We start from the raw sequence: 21946 nt of genomic DNA on the forward strand, positions 1-21946 counted from the left end.
GCCCCTGAGGGAGTGAACCTAACAGGCAATGATCAAATGATCTCTCTCCTGCCATCCATCTCCATCCTCTGACGAACAGAGGCTAGGGACACCATTCTTACCCATCCTGGCTAATAGCCATTTATGGACTTAGCCACCATGAATTTATCCAGTCCCCTTTTAAACATTGTTATAGTCCTAGCCTTCACAACCTCCTCAGGTAAGGAGTTCCACAAGTTGACTGTGCGCTGCGTGAAGAAGAACTTCCTTTTATTTGTTTTAAACCTGCTGCCTATTAATTTCATTTGGTGACCCCTAGTTCTTGTATTATGTGAATAAGTAAATAACTTTTCCTTATCCACTTTCTCAACATCACTCATGATTTTATATACCTCTATCATGTCCCCCCTTAGTCTTCTCTTTTCCAAACTGAAGAGTCCTAGCCTCTTTAATCTTTCCTCATATGGGACCTTCTCTAAACCCCTAATCATTTTAGTTGCTCTTTTCTGAACCTTTTCTAGTGCTAGAATATCTTTTTTGAGGTGAGGAGACCACATCTGTACACAGTATTCGAGATGTGGGCGTACCATGGATTTATATAAGGGCAATAATATATTCTCAGTCTTATTCTCTATCCCCTTTTTAATGATTCCTAACATCCTGTTTGCTTTTTTGACCGCCTCTGCACACTGCGTGGACATCTTCAGAGAACTATCCACGATAACTCCAAGATCTTTTTCCTGACTCGTTGTAGCTAAATTAGCCCCCATCATGTTGTATGTATAGTTGGGGTTATTTTTTCCAATGTGCATTACTTTACATTTATCCACATTAAATTTCATTTGCCATTTTGTTGCCCAATCACTTAGTTTTGTGAGATCTTTTTGAAGTTCTTCACAATCTGCTTTGGTCTTAACTATCTTGAGTAGTTTAGTATCATCTGCAAACTTTGCCACCTCACTGTTTACCCCTTTCTCCAGATCATTTATGAATAAATTGAATAGGATTGGTCCTAGGACTGACCCTTGGGGAACACCACTAGTTACCCCTCTCCATTCTGAGAATTTACCATTAATTCCTACCCTTTGTTCCCTGTCCTTTAACCAGTTCTCAATCCATGAAAGGACCTTTCCTTTTATCCCATGACAGCTTAATTTACGTAAGAGCCTTTGGTGAGGGACCTTGTCAAAAAGCAACTCGTGATTCAGTTCTGGATGTCATGTTGCCTCAAAGGGATCACTTCAGGGCTCTTGAAAGTGAAGAATTACTAGTATTGGTTTATACCAAGTGTAGCTCAGGCTAGCAGCTTACACCCTTTCTTTCTCTCCCACAGCTTTGTCACTTCCTCCATCCTGATGTGTAACATCACCACTAGTACATGCTTGTCTTGAGCAAAAACTGACAGTTTTCTGGTGGATTTTTTATATTTCTAAACTGGAGCTCTACAGGCTTTGCGTAGTTCTTTTAACGACCAGAATACATTTTTAAAATTAAATATATAAAATCTATATATACTATTATATATAATTTGTTTAATTCTGTATGCACACACATATGCACATTTAACAAACAAAAGACAAATGTTTAAACCATACATATTATTTCATTTTAAAATAAGTGTAATTTACCAAGTGATGATGTTCCTGACATCTATATTACATCACTGTAGCAAACAAGCACCGATAAAGAATCATATGAAACCAAATGGAGTTGTGATGGGCTGTACGTACTGTGCTTAGTTTGGCATCAAAGAAAAATTTCTTCCTTGGACTGAAGAAAGCTGATGGGCTCTGCCCTATAGAGATTGGCTTAGGCCCCAATTCTGTAAACACTTAAATGCACATGCTTGACTTTACCACTGTGAATAGTCACACAATGGAGTATTGGGGCCTTAAATGCCAGGTATAGAGAAAGATTGTTAGGTGAAGCTGAGCAGGAAGTAGCAAAGAGCAACCACGAGCCATATGAGGAAAAAAGGTTTTTTTGGTCTGTGATAGCTTTGCCTCTGCTCTGAGGTGAAGAGATAATTGATATTTTGTGCCTCTACTCTGAAGTGAAGGGTAAACTGTTCTTGGTTTTTGTTTTGTGTCTCTGGCTGGAGGTATTCTTTAGTAATTGAGAGTGGAGATTTTTGGCATTTCTGCCTGAGATGACGTGGAGAGAGGAAACTCCACTTTAGCAATTTTTGAAAGTGTAAGAATAATAGGTTCCTGTAACACTCTAGACCAGGGATAGGCAATCTTTGGCATGCGGCCCGCCAGGGTAAGCACTCTGGCGGGCTGGGCCGGTTTGTTTACCTGCCGCGTCCGCAGGTTCGGCCGATCGCGGCTCCCACTGGCCGCTGTTCGCTGCTCCAGGCCAATGGGGGCTGCGGAAAGTGGCGGCCAGCACATCCCTGGGCCTGCGCCACTTCCTGCACCCCGGATTGGCCTGGAGCAGAGAACCGTGGCCAATGGGAGCCGCGGTCAGCTGAACCTGCGGACACGGCAGGTAAACAAACTGGCCCGGCCTGCCAGAGTGCTTACCCTGGCGGGCCGTGTGCCAAAGGTTGCCGATCCCTGCTCTAGACTGACTGGTACTGCATTATTTCTGTAGATCAGTGATACTTGGACTAAGGCTCGCAAGCCACAAGTGGCTCTTTAATATGTCTCCTGCGAATTTTTGCAGCACATGATATTAACGATCAAGATGCTTTTACTATGTTATTAACCAAGTGTAGTTCATAAAATAATAATACTTGGTCAGTCATTTTGCTGTGAGAATTTTAGAGAGAGAGAGAGAGAGTAAAGGAAACAATGAATTCACACTACTGTGGTTCTTTTGGGTAATGTTGATCACTAATTTCTTTCCTGAACCATTGTGGTCTGAGTATCAGTGCTATAGATGGAGAGCCAGCCAGATACTTGACACAGCCCAACAATTGGTTAAGAAGGATAATGATATTATATCCAAACCCTTGTTTTTCCTTAAAATCCCACCTATAAATCTTCTGACTTCGTAGATAATAAAATCTCATGGACACCGGCCGACAAGACTGTATGTTGGTGTAAGATTTTAAATAAACAACCAAAGGGTTAAGCAGCACAATCCATGTATAAAATGACACATATAAACAGTAAAAAAAATACTTATTTTCTCTTATTTGAAATTCCCTCTCAGAGTCCTGAAAATAAGTTATCTTTCCATGTTGCAAACTCAGATCCCAGCCCAGCTCCTTGCCATCCAGTGTTTCTAATGCAGCTGAATTTACTAATTTTTTTTATCCATGGAATTAGAGATGGAAACTACTTATTGGGTGACCTTGTCTAGCTTCCTGCCAGTGCAGGATTGGACCCCCACCGTGTGCTGTCAGTTGTTTTGTGCAGTCCTGTTTTAAGCGACTCAAGACAGGAGTCGTTCATCATTTCCATTAAGAGACCATTCCAAAATCTAAAGGCCCAGTCCTACAGTCCTCCCACATGAAGACTTCAGGATCAGACCCTGATAATTTGCCTTGTTATGTAATTTCACCCAGTATTCAGCCTACATTTTTCTTTGCTCAATTTTCTTCACTGGAGCTTTTAGAGCACCCTAATAATGGCTTTGTGTGAATTAACATGCAGAGAGGGTACAGATCTAAACCTCCATCTCCCTAGTCCTGGAGCTGAACCCAAACTGGACAGGTTGGACATGTGTTTTTCCCTATTTGTGCATCAACAATGTTAGCACAGATCCAGGAAGGCCAATCTTACAAAATAATTATGTTTGTGATAAATCAGATTTTGAATTTAAATAACCAAAATTAGGCATCATCTCTTTAGAAAAATAATCTTTATAATTAATGCCATAAAATCAGTACAAAATAAATTGCAAAAACTCTAAGATGGTTCTCACATTAAAATGTTAACAAAAGCGGTTTGTTAGTATAAATTAGGGAAAATGCTGTTAGAACAATAGATGGAGCTAGAGGAGCCTTAAAATTTACTGATCCAAGTGTGTTGTGAATCAAGGCACTGCCTGCCTAGGTCTGAATGCAGTTGTGTAAACCCAGCAGCCGTGTGAAAGGACTCTGTGACAATGTGATATGTTATAATTATTTCCTTCAACTATCTAACTGAAAGTGCAAAGATTATTAAATTCATTATTACTACTACTACATGCATTTGAGGTACCCATTACTGTAGCATCTTGGGTGCCTTCTACAGGGCTTGGACTAAGAGCAGACTGCATTTCCCATCTCAAAGGATGTATTTATACTGTACTGTATCATGAACTATGTAAACTTAAAGGGCAGACGTAAAAATTGTAGCCAGTTGGTTAAAAGCTAACCTACTTTATAAAGAATGATCAAGAATGAGTACTCAACTGTAACTTTAATTAAAAAATCAATATAAAGTGAAACAAGTATTTTTTAAAAAGGATACACAGGATAATCCCAGATTGGAGAGAGACTGTGTGGATTTAAAGATCTTTTGATAATAGTGCATTTATAATCTGATTAAAGAAACTGTTAGGGGGAGGGATAGCTCCGTGGTTTGAGCATTGGCCTGCTAAACCCAGGGTTGTGAGCTCAATCCTTAAGCAAGGCCACTTAGGGATCTGGGGCAAAAATTGATCCTGCTAGTGAAGGCAGGGGGCTGGACTCAATGATCTTTCAAGGTCCCTTCCAGTTCTAGGAGATTGGTATGTCTTCAATTATTTATTTGTTACAGTTCATTAAATGGGTAACATCTAGCAAACAAATCTTTCATAGTTCTTATTAATTTGGTGAGCTCCACTTTGTAATATAGTATTTATATAATTTCTTTTTTGCCTCAAGAATAGAGTTAGACAAATACTGCACAGTTATGTTTGAACATCCATTCCAATTCTGAATAGCTGCTCATGTCAACAGGGTCCATATCCCTTTTAATTAACTTCCTTGGGACTACTCTCAATAGTAATGCACTATGCTCGCCAGTAAGGTTCATTCATAACAAGCAAGTAATTCTTTATCAGGAAAGTAAGAAAAGTAAAGTCCTCCATGAAATCCACTAGGGATGTTGCCATGCAGATATATTTTTCCAGGGGAGTAAATTAATTTAGGTACAAAAGTGATGGGTAGAAACCTTAGATAGATACTTTACCCTGCAACAGTGTCCATGGATTCAGATAAATGGAATGTGATGGGTTAATCAGTTTAGTCTTCATCACATTCTCACCTGGGCTTGTGAAATAACTGCAAATAAACCAAACATTAGGATTAGTGTCTTCATAAAGAAAGAATCACCACTGTAACCAAACACTCCAGGACAGGAAACTACATGAAACACTTTCTGGTCTGTTGCTATCATGTCACCCAACCTTAGATTATTTCTCAACAACCGAATATCACATTTAAAAAAAATCTAACAATGTAGAATCAAGGAGTCATTGCCTATCCAATTATAAACATTTTAAAGTATGCTAGATTTTGCTCTTCAGAAACCTTGCAACACTTGCTGTTCTGCAGAGGCTCAATGCTCTCAGCCCCCCAAGGAGCAGGGGGCACCTTGCATTGCTTTCCAAGGAAAAATGCTGGCAGGGTCTTGAAAAAACAGATTCCAGGCTTCCACTACTAGAGGGAGGGGTCATCCCAATGAAGGGCCTTTAAGAATTAGGGGCATTGTAAAATATGGTAAGAATAAAACAAAAAAAAGGATATTGTCAGATGGGGTGCCAAGCCCTGCCACCATCCATCATAGTTCACTGACGGGGAACAGTTTCCTTTTAAACTTAATATAAACCAGATTATTTCCCCCTGAGTTAAAACCTCTTGTTGATGTTTTCTGTAACTATTGATCTGAGAGGCTGACCGAGTTAAAATGGATGACAGGACATCATTTGTACATCCTGGTTTGTTTATCATTCAGTGTAGAACAGATTATGTAAGTAACATAGATTCACTTGCCTTCTTACCCACTTGTAGTTACAGATGTGGTAATTCACAGCTAGGATCCAAAATCTATATGGATTACCAGTTGATAGCATCTATTATGTTTTGCAGTTGAAAGACAAGTCCCATTGCCTGGAGAAGATAAACCAAACCCACTCCTGAAGGTTTAATTCTCCTTTTGTTTACACTAATGTAGCCACCTCCGTGTAATTATTGATTTAAACAAAGTTCCTCTTGATTTACACCAGTGGAAGAGGGAAGAGAAGCAGATCTTCTGCACGGAAACACCATCATTTTAATTTTTTTGTTTGAAAGGGATGGACAAATAGGCTTCTAGTCTAATTCATGAGTCCTTACATTCAGATGATCTTCAGCTTTCTGAATCAGACTAATATCCACATACAATAGTAGCCTGGAACCACCATCTCTGCTGCCACAGTATCTTCCTGCCCATTCCTCTCTCTAGCCTTCAAGGTATATTGTACTGGACACCGGCCCTGGACACCTCCTTCAGAGGAAGTTGTGGAGTGTGAGTAGGCCTGTGTTGATGGTGGTGGTCAGCATTAAGTTAGGTGAGGAACCCTCACAAGCCTGAGGTGGAGGAGATGATGTACAGACCGTGCCCATCCTGCGCCTCATGTTCTTCTACTTGCAAATCCCAAGCTCTACATGGTCTGCGGAACGGGCCAGGGAACAAATACTACAGAGCTGGAGATCCACAAGTGGAGGGGGCATGAGAGTCAGGGATAGATACTGCAATATTGTTTAGAAAACAATAATCTTTTAATGATCTCTCAGCTTTCTATTGCATATTCCATGTGCTGCAGGCCCTTCTACAAGTATACAGAATATGGATTGGTTTGAAATAAGTAGGTTATTTATCCTTACCAGATTTGTTTGGCGTTCTTCATTGTCACCTCCTCAGGTAGGCAGAACACATGCCTCTGTCCCTCCAGAATTTAAATACATTTTTCTTTAGTGGACAATACTTTTCTGACTGTTTCAAAGGTGGGGGCTGCATCAGTGTTGAAGCTTTATTATGTTTCTCATTCAGTCCAAGAAAAACACATGGAAGATGTGAAAGGGTTAATCAGTAATAACTGGTGTTCTAATCAAACTTCATATTGGCTTTCTGAGGAATTAGCCATTATTATTTAAATGTATTGAATCTTAATGTACATATTAGTGTATAGAGGAGAACTTAAAAGGCCAGAATCCAGATGTAGACAGTTCTGATTATGTAAAAATTATGACATACTATAACAAGAAAGTTTAGAATTCTTACTCTGGTTATGAGATCTGTAGATCAGGTCCATATGTTTGAAAAGCAATGCAGGCTGAACACAGTAATAAAAGGCATGTCACATTTCAGACAGAGATGTTCCTCTGTTCAAGCATCCTTTTTGCAGTTGAGGTCTTTTAGTCATAGGTCAAGAGCTAATGACATCAATCAAAATACAGATCTGCCATCGGTTTTACATGCCTCACTTAAGTCTTCTGCATTGTTATTTTAAATCTCTATTATGAAATCTGTAAAACATTTTATGATATATTGGTATGAAAGTTGATACATAAAAAGCATTTATTTTTTATGTTACATTAAAGATTTCAAAATGGATCATTTCCGGTATCTGTCAAATAAAATATCCTCAAAGGGTTTGGGTAAATCCTCATCAAACTCTTGTCATTACATATCTGCTTGTGTTTCCATCTGCAACAAAGGATCCTGTCAGTGTTTTGCTTTTAGTCTCTGTTTTCCACATGGAGGATTTATGGTCTTTTCCATGGTGTTTGCAACACCCGGACTGTCTTGAGGCTGTAATAATCAAGAACATCCCACAGAACTGGCATTTGCAGTGTTATGCTTAAACTCTTCAGCTTTTCCACATGCTGCTCTTATGTGGCATGTTATGAATAGCCAGCACATGCTCCAGTTTTGTTTTTTCACTCTTCGTGTAGGATAGCATTATGGAAAAGGACAGCTTCCAGCAGCACAAACACTGACACAGGTCTTGGCGGCAGAAGATCTGCCAGGGCAGGAATTTATTGTAGAAGAAATAAGCTGCCATCTCCCTTGTGCTGGAAGGACAGGCTGTGGTGACAAGGGATGTAGGAGGATGGAGGTGCTGATTCGGTGCGTCTTCCATCAGCAGGGTTCCCATTAAATCTACCCTTCTGCACCATAGAAACCCAAGGGAGGCCAGTGCTGGCACATGGTGCCCTTTCAGGTGAATCTCCATCAAGCCATCAGGGGCCTAGCAGATTTAGGGATTTTTTGCATTCCTGCACCAGCTGTAGGGAATCTGGCCAATGGTATACATGAGAGACAGGAAAGAAGCTTTGGTAATGTTAACTTTGATACTATGTATTATGAAGGAATGGGGAGGGGGGACAAGAAGGCAGCCCTGATCCTGCAGAGACTCATGCAAGTGCTTAACTTTGCCCACTGGGAGTAGTCCCATGGAAGTCAATGGAATGACTCAGAATTGCTAAAATAAAGCACACGCATAAGTCTTTGCAGGATCATGGCCTTCATTTTTGTATTATTTTTAAGAGTATCATTCCTTGCGATTACATAATAGCAAACCTAATGTTAACAAGGCCTCTTCCTTGTCAGTTAGGCCTAGACTTGTATTGCCTGACTTTTAAACAACCGTTTAGCTGCGCAAACAATGCTATACTAACAAAGTTTTGTGCATTTAGATCCTGGCCCACAATGGGAGGCAGCGTTGTGTTCAGGAAGTGCAGTTTCTCTGACAGCTCCGTGACATATCGGGGAAATGTACAAGCTGCAATAACTATTGGATCGGTGCAGCATACTCTGCCAGCAAGTCCAACCCAGGGGCTGGATTTTGAGCAAACTGGAGGGGTGGCATTCTTCTATTGCCTCGAGGAACCTGCAGAAGGGGCCAGGACAACCTGTCCGATAACAAATATGTGTATGAACTTGAAGTCTATCAGGGAGAAGAGAGTACGCCAGGAGAATCCACAAGTGCACCAGCAATAGCCAGATGATAGGGCCTGGGAGTAACTGTTTAGAATATTTGTCTAGGGCCAAGTCCAATATCCCTTACTCAAATAAAAGTCCCACTAAAGCAGTGGCGCTAGAACATTTTTAATAGTGGGGGTGCTGAAAGCCAGCCCCCCTACCACCACTATCCACCCTCATCCCCCAGAGCTAAGGCCGGGACTCCAAGTGTGCAGGGCCATCTGCCGGGTTCCTTGGGGTGCTGCAGCACCCTCGCACCGCTAGTTCCCACACCTGTGCACTAAAGTTAAGGGGAAATTTTCCCAATTACTGAGTAAATACGGCAGGATTTGGTCCTTTGCTTTTTAAAGAAACCCAAATGTTAATCCTGTCTAAATCCAGAAACTAATGCTCAGCCCACACCTTGCAAAGATTTGTTTCTTTTCCTTATGTTATGTCCAGCAGTCCAGTTTTGTTTCCACTGTTCCTCCTGAGCGTCCATCTTCTGAAAATAACATACGGAAACATAGAATTTAGAACTGGAAAAGACCTGTTAGGTCATTTAATCTATCCCGCTGCCAATGTAGGATTGTTCCTTACAGTATTTTCTCCAGACTTGTCCAGTCCAGGTTTAAATGACTCATATGACTGGGCTTCCCAGCCTTTTCCCACACTTGACCTGCATAATGCTTCATTGCTCAGGTCGTATGTGGGTGAAGTGAATTCCCTCCTAAAGAAGATACCCTCTATTTCCATAGCATCACAGCCGAAAAGTAAAACAAGCCCTCAACAGAATTTGACTTCCCAAAAATCTCTGGGGGTATTTTGGTAGCTGTGTGAGTGTAACCTCTGTAGGGCACCAACACCCCACAGCAGGAGCCAAAAAAAACCAAAACTGAAACCCATCACCTGTGTGGGAAATGGAATCCTTTATTCAAACTACTGTGACAACCAGATTTACCATGGGCCCTTACTCCAAGCTAGGTGTGGACTGGGGTCAGTTCCAGTGGGGACAAACCCAATGAAGCCATAGCTTGACCCTTTTGTGGGGTGCGTTTGTTTGCTTTTGTTTTGTCTGCATTTGTTTGAGATGACATAGGATAATAAGCCGCTTGAATAACTGAAGTATTTATTTTCTTATATACATTTAAATATGGCACATCTGACAGTAGTTGTACGATAAACTCAAAATGATAATCAAAGCTGGACAGTAGATCAAATCATTCAGTGCTGAGCATATTAGAAGCCAAATCCTGTACACTGAAGCTTTGAAGAATATTTCACCAAAGAGATGCACTAGCTAAGGATTCAGAGACTATTTAGTTCAAATTCATGGACTACTGGATGGTGACGTTCACTCCACTACACATATACCAGTCTCATCCTCCATATAACAGTGTTGAGTTGGCTCTTTAAACTCTTCCTTTCCTACAGCTGGTAATCTTTCTACTGTAGTTATCCATTAGAAGACAGCTATCAATGACCCAGAGGGTCCACTAATAGTTAGTGATTAATCTAATAAATAAATGCAGACTGGATTCATTCTTCTGCGATTAATGTGGAAGATGTCCCATGTTTACTAATGATTTAAAAGTCAGTGACAGCTACTTTGCAAAGCAGTGTGTTTTTGGGAGAGAGGAGGAAAGCTAGATCAAGGATTTTCTTTGCTTTGAGACCCATGAGAGCTTCTCTTCTCCTTTGGACAACGGCAATGCTTTGTACACACTGGCTTTGCAGTTGAACACGTTCTGGGTTGGAATGGGCACTTGTCCTCACAGCTGTTTCATAAAGAGAGAGAGAGAGAGAGAAGCATGATAATGTGATAGCTCTCCACTTGTATATTCTTCAACATTTTCAGCATCTTAGCATATTTACCCAAAATGTAATGCCCTTGGCATGGGAGGAGATGGGGAAGGCGTGGAATGGATAGGTCCAGTAGGTCCACATGAAAGGGGAAACCTAGATAAAGAGAGGCATCTGCGTGGAGGATTTCCCTTTTCACACCATTCTGCTGACATCCCTTCTCTTTAACAACGTCTTGCCATTGCCTGAATTTCCCAGCAGTTGCACAGTAGCAGCCCTAGAGTGCCCCCAAGTTAATGTTGCTTTAAAGAGTAATTTCTAATCAGATTCCGAAGTGGAAACTCAAGGGCCCACCAGATGGCAACGCTGAAGAGAGTAGCTGTTTCCTTGCTTCATGCCCTCTTGAGCTCCAGATCCTGTAGAGTCCTCACGTCACAGAGCTCCAAAAGAGACTCCCAGGAGAGGGAGCAATACTGTGGAGCTAGCAGTTCCCCCGCCTCCTTCTGAGCCCCCTGCAGAGCAGTGAAGGGGTCACTCTAGTTCAGTGTCTTTTAAATTATGTGAATGCAGTGCTCCCAAACGGGAACGGTGCTGAAGTGATATCTCTGCAGATGAAGCACTCTACTTATCCACAGGACAGGACAGATACAACACAGACAATGCAGGCTTCCCCGCACAGCCTCAAGGTACCTCAGCCCTGACCTAGTGAGTCTATCTCTATGCATGAAAGGATAGTTAATTTCCCACCCCCATTAAGTCCTTGAGTACTCTGCTGAGGTGGTGAGAAAATATGCTCATTTAATGGTAGGCATTAGGTGATGATGTTTTTTGTCACATGGACACCTGTTCACTATGAACTATACTGAGACAATTAACTTATTTCCCAAAGGCCACTGTACAGCAGTCAGATGGTAATGACTGTCAGTCACAAGGGACATGGACTGAATCTGAACCATCTGGAAATGAAAGGCTCCAAATCCCACCACAAATCTTCTGGGACATACGCTGTCTTCAGATAAGATAGTTAAAGAAATAGTTCCCCAGATATTAGAAACAAATATGTCTCTGTGCATGAAGGGTGCTTAGAAACTACATAACAAATATTAGCAACTCCTCTTTTCACTTAAGTAGCACCTATTGTCCAGGGTCTCAAAGTGTTTTAGCTAAACAAACCTCACACCTTCTATGAGGTAAATATTGTAAGTATTATTTCCATTTTACTGATAGGTTAAGTGACTTGCCCTGGGTCACACAGTGAGTAACTGGGAGAGTCGAGAATACAACCCAGGGTCTTAACTCCCTGTCCTCGAGTTTCATCAATAAATGACATTATATCAATAGATTGGGACTGCAAAGAAAACTGGCAAACACGTTAAAAAACAACTACCCCCAAAACTACAAAAGTGGATTGTATTTTCCACGTTCATATGTATTGCTTAATTGAAAAAGAACATGGTTTTCAGGTGGCTCAGCTATGTTAAGAGGTATGAAATTGAAAGGAAAAGAACACTTACCTGCAGGTTTCTGCATGAAATATCTTGTGTTTCTGAGAGCAGCTCTCCTGGCTCTCTCTACACAAATAGCAGCTGCAGTTCTCTTTATTTTGGAAAAAATCAGTGGGACATTTCCATCTACAGATACACTCACAATTATCTTCATCAAATTCCATCTGTGGTCCACACTTAGCCAGCTCAGCAAGAGGAGGGAGTCCTGTAACAACAGACACATCTTTTGGCAATAAGGTCTGTATGCCAAGATTCTGCTTTAGATTATATGATTGTATGTGTGGAACTTCCATTGAAATCACCAGGATTTATGCATGTGTACATGAAGGAGGAATCTCATCTGGTCCTTAGAATTTCTGTTATGAGTTAATATGCTGGATGAGACCACCACCAAACTGAAGAGAAGATCGGGATGATTTCCCCGCCTCTGATGGAGCTATACTGCTAAATCACCCTTGTAAGAGACAACCTCCCCTGGGATGCGTACAAAAAATATTTGCAAGGAGCTTTTTATTTTTGGAATACAGCAGATTACACCAAATGGCAGGTATTTTAAAAAAAAAATCATGTATCCCATACTAGGTACAAACAACATACACACAACATTGTGCTTCTCAATCAATGTACTCGTATATTTTTTCAGAAACAAAGTATAAACAATTCTAGCAAGGTACAGCCTAGTCTATGTCTGTTTGCTAAGCAGCACACATTCCCTTCTTGGTTAATATGGTTAGGGCAGTGAGAAAACATTTTGTTTCAATGATAAAAGCAGAAAATAAATGACTGTGTTCCTCAATACCTCATCCCTTCTCTGCAAACATGCACATCCTGGCATACCATCAGATTTATCATGACAAAAGGTGAACATTTTTATGAGATCTCTTAGTAAAGTGTTGGCAGCACACCCCGGTTAAAGGTCATAGCATACAATGTGTCAATGGAATTTTATAAATAGGTCTTGGATTTAACCTATGGAATGTGAAATTTAACCTATGACTATGACCTCTGGAATCTGAGCTCTGACCTCAATGGCCAGAAAAGATATACCATACTCATTATTTGAGGGAAGCCTCCATCATTGTTAACGTAATACCAGAAATTAACAGCCAAACATAAAAAGCAAATACAATTTAAAGATACTAAAATCTGCATAGGTTCTAGTGAAATGCTCCCCACCACCCTCCTTGGGTGATGAGCCTTGGCAGATATTAATTGGTGTAGATTGTTCAATTCTCTCTTTGCTTTAGCCTCAAGGTCTTATTTAAAATTAATTTGTCTAAGCTACTGTCAAACTGCAGCAAATGATTGTTCATTATTGCAAATGTTTGTCTTACACCAGTAAAAGGCATAATACAGTTGTTATTATAAGTCACTCTATTTATCTTGTTGTTAGCCCATAGCACGAATGGCTTGATGTTAGGTGCAATTTGAGTTTGCCTGGTGCCCTCTAACCCCCACACTTTGGTCTTCCTATAAAGTATCAATTACTTAGCACTGATAAAGCCAGGATACCATAGTTGATGGACTAATGATCTGATCCAGGGTGACAAACCTGTGTCCCAATAAAATTGGTTTCTTGTCTATTAATGCTAAGAGAGCATACTAGACAGAAAGAGTTTATGGAGCTATTCAGTTTTAGTTTAGGTCACGGGCCTAGGAATGCAAATGCTTGCCAAATTGCCTTTATTACTGGTTTGTATTCTTTAATTTCTTGAATGTAAGATCATCTAGAAAGGCAAGATTTTCTTCTGTATCCATGTAGTCCAGGTATATTAGATTCCCATTATTGCCCATCTGAATATAAATATTGTATGGTATTTAGGGAGATTTTTAATACCTCTCAATATGTTCAAAATTCTTTAGATTTATAGCAGGTTGTTTCTTTCCCCCCAAGGAAAGTTTTCAGTTGATGGATTCAACTCTTCTCCACCAAGAAAAGAGGAAGGAGACAATAGCTGATAATGACCTTATGCTTTTATACAAGTTGGATGCTTTCTTGGAAGTCACTTCTATATATCATTTCTACTAAGGTTATTCTGTTAAGTTTGTATCCAGTAGCCTAACGGAGAGCCTTACTCTCACAAGTAGCCCCATTGGCATCATATAGTGTGTCCTGGCCTTGCCTGCATGCATAACTCTCTCCACGCAGTGGGTGAGGACCGAGGAGAGAGGGAGGGAGTCACAGCTCAACCCTGAGTGCCAACTTGCCAGCCAGGGAACTAGCTGGGCACAAGGGGAAAGAGAGCAAAGAGCCCTGTAAAAGGCTCGAGTGAAACATTCCCTCCTTCCCCCACATATGAGGGGAGCACAGGAAGCATTATGCCTCAGAGCGGTGTCTCTGAAGCACATTTCCTCTCAAGTGCAATTTATGACGAATCTAGCCTATAAGAATCAATCATGTGAGGAATGGTTTGCAGGATCAAACTCTAGAATCACTGCAGGCAGAAGCCCACACTTGGCACATTTTTATTCATACAACCCTACTGATTTCAGTCAGGTTTTCATGTGTGCACTATGTATGAGGGTAGAACGTAGCCCCGAATTTGAGTGGCAATATCTTTGCCAATTTATTTTAAATCCAGAAAAACAAGAACATTTCTTGAATACAGGCGAATAGATGTGGATACTGAGTTGAAAGCCCCCTAAACAAACAACTAAGTCATCTGTGTATAATGAAAATGTAGAGTGACTGGCAGCTACATTAATTCCTTCCAGTATATTGCTATTCCTTATTCCCATTGCTAATATGAAAAGGCAAAAATCCTCAGAAGAAAATGAGATGAGGGAACACCATTTGTGTGCGTGTTTACGTAACTAGAGTATTCTATAATAAGGCAATGCAGTCTATTGATTTAGAATCAAAGAGAAATCTCAGTGAGAAAAAGGAGAGAACCTTATCAACCCCCTTCTGATAGAGACGGTAGCTGCAAAATGTCAGCCAATGATACTACTTTTACCTTCCCTTCTGCCAGGATGTTCTTTATCTACCACGCATTCACATTTGTTGCTGTCCCATATCAAGCCACTGTGACAAAGTTTGTTGGTAAAAGGGCAACTAGAAGGAAAAACAACATGGTCAGTTATTTTAAAAAAGCTTCACAAGAATTAATGTAGCTACTGAAAAAGACTAGTCAGCTAGTTTGCTCAAGACAATTATTTACTGCCAGACCCGTCAACTGTATTATGTGAATTAATGGCAATAGCAGTGCTTAATTTATGCCAGGGCTTGCTAGGGCTGAACCTCGGCACCTCTAGGCCTGGCAGTTCTTAGCCCGGGTGCCTCTGGGCTTGCCATGTTATGAAAGAAAAAAAATTGCTGGAGCCCCGGCACCTCTTTCATTACAAATTAAGCACTGTGTCATATTATCCTAGATAAGAACACTGTGGCAGTCTGCACTGATGTCCCAATTCAATGATGCACAAGTTAGGAACGTGCCTAACTTTAAGAATACGAGTAGGTACATTATCTGCGATGGGATTACCCAAGTGCTTCTAGTTCGGTACTTGCTGAATTGTGGCCTCAATCTGGCTGCCAAATATGTGCGGACTAAACCTTTTTACAGCAGGTTTGGGTTTGGCTCTATAAGTTTGAAGAATACCCAGGATATTTGGAAACTAGTGGGAAAGCAAAAGATGGAAGAAAACCAGTAGCGAATGACTTAAAACAAAAGAGCTTCCTAGTTAATGCAGTATACTCTGTAATATTTTGTAAAGACAGAGAGCCTTACCCATCCTCCTCTGGGTACTGGACAGATCTTCGTATGATGGCATATTGGTGATGCTGAGCAGTTGATAAGCATCTGCAACCTGTGTGGTTGGCAATTTTGACTGGCACTGGCTCTGGCACACTTGTCAAAGGCACTGAAATCTCAAAGAGCTAGAAGAATGAAATATGCTGTTCAGTATCTATTATACACCTATCATTATTTCTTAAAATCTTTTTAATGCCAGCTTCCTACTCACTGCCATTTCCCCCCCTCACCCTCCCTCTTTTCTGCTGGTAGCCACCACAGGTCTGACGTAAGTTAACCAAAAGGGAAAATTAAGCAGTGCCCACGGAGCTAGGAACTGGTCAGCATAGTCGACCCAGGGCTAACAAAATGATATATTGTAAATATCATTTACTGAGCAATTAACAGTATGTTTCATGAATGAAGCTGAAAAACAAGTAGATGACTGGAATTTGTTTTCACATACATTAGCAATGTAACCTCAATCACTTATATAGAGACTCATTTATCTTGTCTGTCTCAACTTCCAGCGGATGTTTCACCATGAAGCCTACAGTTTTTCTGTAAAGAAATGAAGAGCTCAGGGGACAATTCTGTTCTCAGTAACACCGATGTAAGTCAAAACTTCATTGATGTTAGTAGAATGATTCTGGATTTCCATGGTTGTATCTGGGAACAGAATGTACCCAAAGCTTTTGAAAATAGCTATTTTGAAGGAAGTTAAAGGATTGCTACACTCTGCAGAATTGAATAAACTTTAGTTTTTTAACAAACTTACAAACTATTGCTCCAAGCATAACTACATGAATAAATAAATGATTTCTAGCCTAACCCAGACCTCTGAGATGGTCAGACATCTGTAGTATACATACCACAGCTCATAAGAGCGCTCTCCTCCTGATGTGAAATGGAACTGATTAACAAACATCTACATAGAAGGTACTGGGCCTGATTCACCATTGCGTTACTCCAGTTTTATTCCAGCACAACTCCACTGAAATCAGAGGAATTACACTGATACACAACTGGAATAACACAGAGGTGGGTCAAGACCACTGGTTTTAGAATGCTTGTTCCAGGAATATTTTAACTTTCTCTCTAAACAATTGTCCACGAATCTTGTACCAGTGCAAAAACTTTTCATAAATAGAATTTAATGTATCTCTATGAAGGCATGAAATTTTAACAACTGTAAATTAACAGTGCTGCCTGCAAAATTCAGGTTATTTGCTGCCTGTTGCTACTTAGCAGTATCTGCCTATTGATTTAAGCCTATATTTTCAGAAGCAATTTCTGATTTTGGGCACTGAAAACCTAAGGCATTTGTAACGAGGGCACCTCATGTTCAAAGAGCAACTGCACAGCACTTGGGAAAATCAAGCTCCTTTAAGGCATGTGAAGCAGGACACCCAAACGATGAGACACCTAAAATCACTAGTCAGTTTTCTTTTGTCACTGGCCACAATTTTCAAAATTTAGAACTTATCTCTGAGGCACTACACATCAGAATTTCCTACTGAATCCATTAGGTCAGTGGTGTTGGGAGTCTCCGTGAGCCACTAGCATCAGGAAATCCCAGGTCTCAGCTATAGAATAAAGAAGAATTAAACTAATTAACGCAACACGAGATCATAGTCCATTCACGTGACCTCATTCTCCACTGCTGTGCACCAGGTTTCGTCATGTATACTTGTGTAAAGTGATTATAAAATGGCACTAAATCATCATTCGCCAGGCCTTATTCATTCTGTATCAATACAAATGTATGCTTATCATTATGACTGTAGAGAATAGCTGTATCCTCAGGTATCTCCATAACTGGCTTTCAGAGGCCCAGCATCCTCTTCCCTCACTTTGTTTCAGAGCCAGTGACAGGCTAGAAGGAAGACAAATTGTTTCAATTACCGTTTTTGAAACATAAGTTGTGCTTGTGTTCATACAGCCCAGGCTCTCCTCATTGCAGCAACCTCCACACCGGAACACATTCACACAGGGAGGCTTAAAGAACTTGTTGGTGGTTGTACCTAGCTCTTTGGCAACTTCCACGCAGGTCTCCCTTGGCACACACTGAGTTTTTTGCCATTCCTCATCTATGACTGTAGAAAGCACAAGCATTATGAACAGTATTGAAAAAATAATAATAACTGCATTCAATTAAAAAGATACAAGAAGCAGGTCTGGGATGGAATCCTGGCCCTACTGAAGTTAATGGCAAAACTCCCATTGAATTCGATAGGGACAGGATCTCATCAATTGGCAAAGACATTAAAAAATTACCAGTGAATTTGAGTGCCTCCATTTTTGGATACCCAGCATGAGTCACTTTAAAGGAACCTGATTTTCCGAGGGAGGTGCTCAGCGCTTTCTTAAAATCAGGCTCCATCAAGATCTCTCAAATTGGACACCCAAAATCACCAGTCACTTTTGAACATCTTGGCCCTAGGATCCATTTATTTGCCATTGTTCAATAAGGACTTTGGGGCATGGATTCTGATTTTCATTATAGCAGTGTAAACCTGGAGTAACTGCACTAGAGTCGCTAGAATTACTCCATTTGATACCAGTGTATCGAGATCAGAATCTGACTTTGAGCTTCCTGTTAAGGTAGAAAATTAATTTAATTGTGTGCACATCATCATTCAATATGTCACTTGCATAACAGAAATACTCTTCAAGCACATATATTCTCCCACTATTAATCACTTTGAAAAACTGAGGTGTTGTTGTAGGGAGACTAGGTCAGAGAAGTGCATTTTACATTTTGTTCTGCAAGCACTGAGGTTTGCAGTCATTCTGATCTCTTCCATGCATATTCATGGAGCTCAGGGAAGATGAATATGAAGACCAAAACCTGGAATTTGCCCTGGTAGTTCACGGGGAACCAGTAAAGAGAGACAAGCAATGGGGTGATGAGCAATGGGGATCTATGTCTTTGGCCTAGTCTTCACACAATACCACAACATTAAAACAAAACACACCATAGACAGAGATCAGTCCCTGATGACTGGGAGAGGGGAAGAGAAATATAAGTTTATGTGAATGATTTTAGTAGGTGCTCAGTCAGATTCTGTGGTGATTCAGGGCATATTAGAACATTAATAGAGTGGGACTTGGAATAATTCTGCCTTAGAAGATGGGGAAGAAGACCTAACAGGATTTTTCTACCACAAATTTCAATTATTGGAATTTAAATGATTTTCTCACCTGGATCTGGTGAGGATATTTGGCAGTTCTGTATCTGGAGTTAGATGTTTAAAGGGAAAGGGAAAAGAAAGCTAACAACTCCTTCAGATGGCACAAGTAAAGGTCATCTGTAGACTATTGCTTCATCTATTTATACTTGCTACTCTTTTGAGACGGTGACTGTTTTTCTAACCTTATTAGCTGAGCAGTTATATTACTTTTAGGTGTTGATAAGTGGTCAGGAAATGATATTTTTTCACTAATGTATTCTGCTTTTTTTGGTCTCCTTCCTCTGAAACATCAGAGATTGCTACAAATGGAGATTGGACACAGGATTGGGTGGATTTGTGCTCAGAGTTCTCTCTCTCTGGTGTTTGGCTGATGAGTCTTGCTCACATGCTCAGAGTTGGACTCACTGTCATACTCAGGGTCAGGAAGGAATTTTCCACCAGGTCAGATTGGCTGAGATCATGTGTGGGGGTGGGTGGGTTCACCGCCTTCTGCAGCATACGGTGTTGGTTGCTTGCTTGGTTCGTGTAGGCATATCTCACTAAATCAATTCCCTGCCATTGCAGAGGCCTCAGGTTTTGGTGCAATTTGGTCCCTCCTGCCCTCTGCCTGTGGCACACAATAGTTAAGTTGATTGAGGGTTGTAGTATTTTGGTCTAATTCTAGTTGTTGGGTTTAGTATGTGGGTGCTGGGTGGCGGTTGGTGGCCTGCGATATACAGAAGGTCAGACTGGATGATTTGATGGCCTCTTCTGCCCTTAAATTCTGACTCTGTGACTCTAAATCCCATTCAATTACTTGCAAGCTAATTTAGTGTGGGCATTTTTGTCTGTATCTTTGGGCTCCAGCTCAGAGATGCAAATTAAGGTCTGGCTAACACAGCCAAGTCTTAGTTTAGCTAAAATGAATAAGCAAAAGATGTGGAAGTGTCAGCAAAGATGTGAAAGAGGGACTGCAAATATCCTAGAAGTCATATGGGAATAGGATCACTGTTTTCTGGCTTCCACACAAGGACGTTAATATTCTGGCTGTAGTCACATCATATCAAGTTCAAGACTGTACAATAAAAGGAACAGATCTTTTACACCTTGTTACTTCACAGCTTGTATAATAAAGGTCTGTCATACAATATCTATTCACGTCATCAAGGAACAATCACTATCTCTTTGTTTTAGTTTAATGAATTTAGATTAGATCTTGATTCTCTCATTTGAAGGGAGTCGTATTTTAATTCATTCTAAGTGAGGGTCTAGATTATGACTACCTACATCTCATTCGGGTATTAAGTCTATTGTTTTAGCACCTACTTCCTCTCTCCAGAGAGATTTTCTCAGACTCTTAAAGAAAATCAAGGCAGTACCTCCTTGCTAGGTAGCTCCCACCCATACAGAGTGGTGGCAACCTCTCTGCTGATGAGATGCCTTATATCAGAACACAGCTCATAAAAGTAGGAATTCCAGTGCTTTCTGTAAGGCTCATTTGTCTCTGCCTGCAGGCAAATTCCAGGATTTAGCATTTTGCTGTTGGCAGTCCCTTCAGCCAGCCTTTCCACGCCATTCCTGCATGTTTACTGCTCCTCTTGTTTTGTTGACTGGCAAATCCATATTTCATTTATCTTTTCTTTGGCTTGTGTACAGAGAGCACTAAACCAGCTCTGACCATAAACCAGGGAGACGTATGCAGGCTGTTGCCTAACACGTTCCTTCATATGATGTCTCTTTCCTCGTTCACCATTTCCCCTCTGAAGCTGGTCTATTCTAAGAATGCCTGTTTATTTAACTCCTAGTCACACACGCGCTTGGTGATCCTGAAAATCATAGATTCTTAGGGTTGGAAGGGACCTCAGGAGGCCACCTAGTCCAACCCCCTGCTCAAAGCAGGACCAATCCCCAACTAAATCCCCCAATCCCTAAATGGCCCCCTCAAGGATTGAACTCACAACCGTAGGTTTAGCAGGCCAATGCTCAAACCACTGATGAAGTTGATGACTCATGCACAACCGCACACTTACCTCTCAGTGTCTCAATGTCATAGAAAGCAGCAGCAAATCTGGTGGAGCGATGGGATGCAGATCGGGAATCTAAATGGGAGAGGCTTTTGAGTTTTAGTCTGCATTTCCACAGCTTCCAGTCCTCAGCGTGAGTGATTCGAAGCAGCTCTTCCAGACTGGCTGCGTTCCTTATCAGCTGTTCTGACCGTTCCAATGCTGACAGAGATGCCCTCTATGATGAAAGAGGAACATCGGAAGGGCAGTGCACTTGCAATATGTACAGAATGCAATATACAAGAACCACACTTTAAAAAAACAGCATTATACTTACAGTGAGACAGCTCCAGGAGACATTGTGCTTGCCTGCGTCACAACGCCCGCTGGAGCTCCTGCTGGAATGATATAACTCTTTTCCACCCCCAAGGCAGACCTGTACCTATAAGGCCCAATCCAGCTTGTTGCCTGATGCCAGTATTAATAAAATACACCCATTTGTGAGAGGGTGTCATGTTCCAGGACTCTACATAGAAATGCAGAGGTTTTCTGCTGACTCAGTCTGATGTAAAGATTAGTGCCCTGACTACAGCATTATTTCTGCTGACCCTGTAGAACAGATGACTCCAGGTAGCTCTAACCAATGTGAAGATAAAGGGTTTTGCATGTCTCTGAAGAACTGTGGAACCAGGGGTAAGGCCATAGACAGGGAGAAAGGGGAGGCAGGCTCTGCAGGAAGACATCCTAGGAACAAGCCAAACTCAGAAGAAAGCTTCGATTGAGGTTCATGGTTTGTTAAAGGCTAACCGCAGGAAGAGAGATGAATTTTGGACATTAACCCAGGGCGTGCACAGTGCTGAGAGCCAGGTGGAGAGTCTGCCTGTTCACAAG

General features: G+C 41.1%; 1 protein-coding gene across 2 annotated transcripts in view; it reads right to left on the reverse strand.

Moving 5' to 3' along the window:
* Window positions 1-9915: 9915 nt before the first annotated feature.
* Window positions 9916-21946, reverse strand: part of VEGFD (vascular endothelial growth factor D) — a 33524-nt gene continuing 21493 nt past the window's right edge. Inside the window, exons 2-8 of one of the 2 annotated variants that reach the window (XM_039506581.1) lie at window positions 21083-21293; window positions 17785-17975; window positions 15877-16025; window positions 15106-15203; window positions 12158-12353; window positions 10716-10799; window positions 9916-10618 (exon numbers count right to left, since the gene is read on the reverse strand). In XM_039506581.1, coding sequence (XP_039362515.1) covers window positions 10492-10618; window positions 10716-10799; window positions 12158-12353; window positions 15106-15203; window positions 15877-16025; window positions 17785-17975; window positions 21083-21293 — 1056 coding nt within the window. In that variant the 3' untranslated portion in view covers window positions 9916-10491. The remainder of the gene's footprint in view (window positions 10619-10715; window positions 10800-12157; window positions 12354-15105; window positions 15204-15876; window positions 16026-17784; window positions 17976-21082; window positions 21294-21946) is intronic. The other variant, XM_039506591.1, reaches the window with a different exon arrangement.

Source organism: Mauremys reevesii, linkage group 1 (assembly GCF_016161935.1).
Source record: "Mauremys reevesii isolate NIE-2019 linkage group 1, ASM1616193v1, whole genome shotgun sequence".
Taxonomy (NCBI): domain Eukaryota; kingdom Metazoa; phylum Chordata; order Testudines; family Geoemydidae; genus Mauremys; species Mauremys reevesii.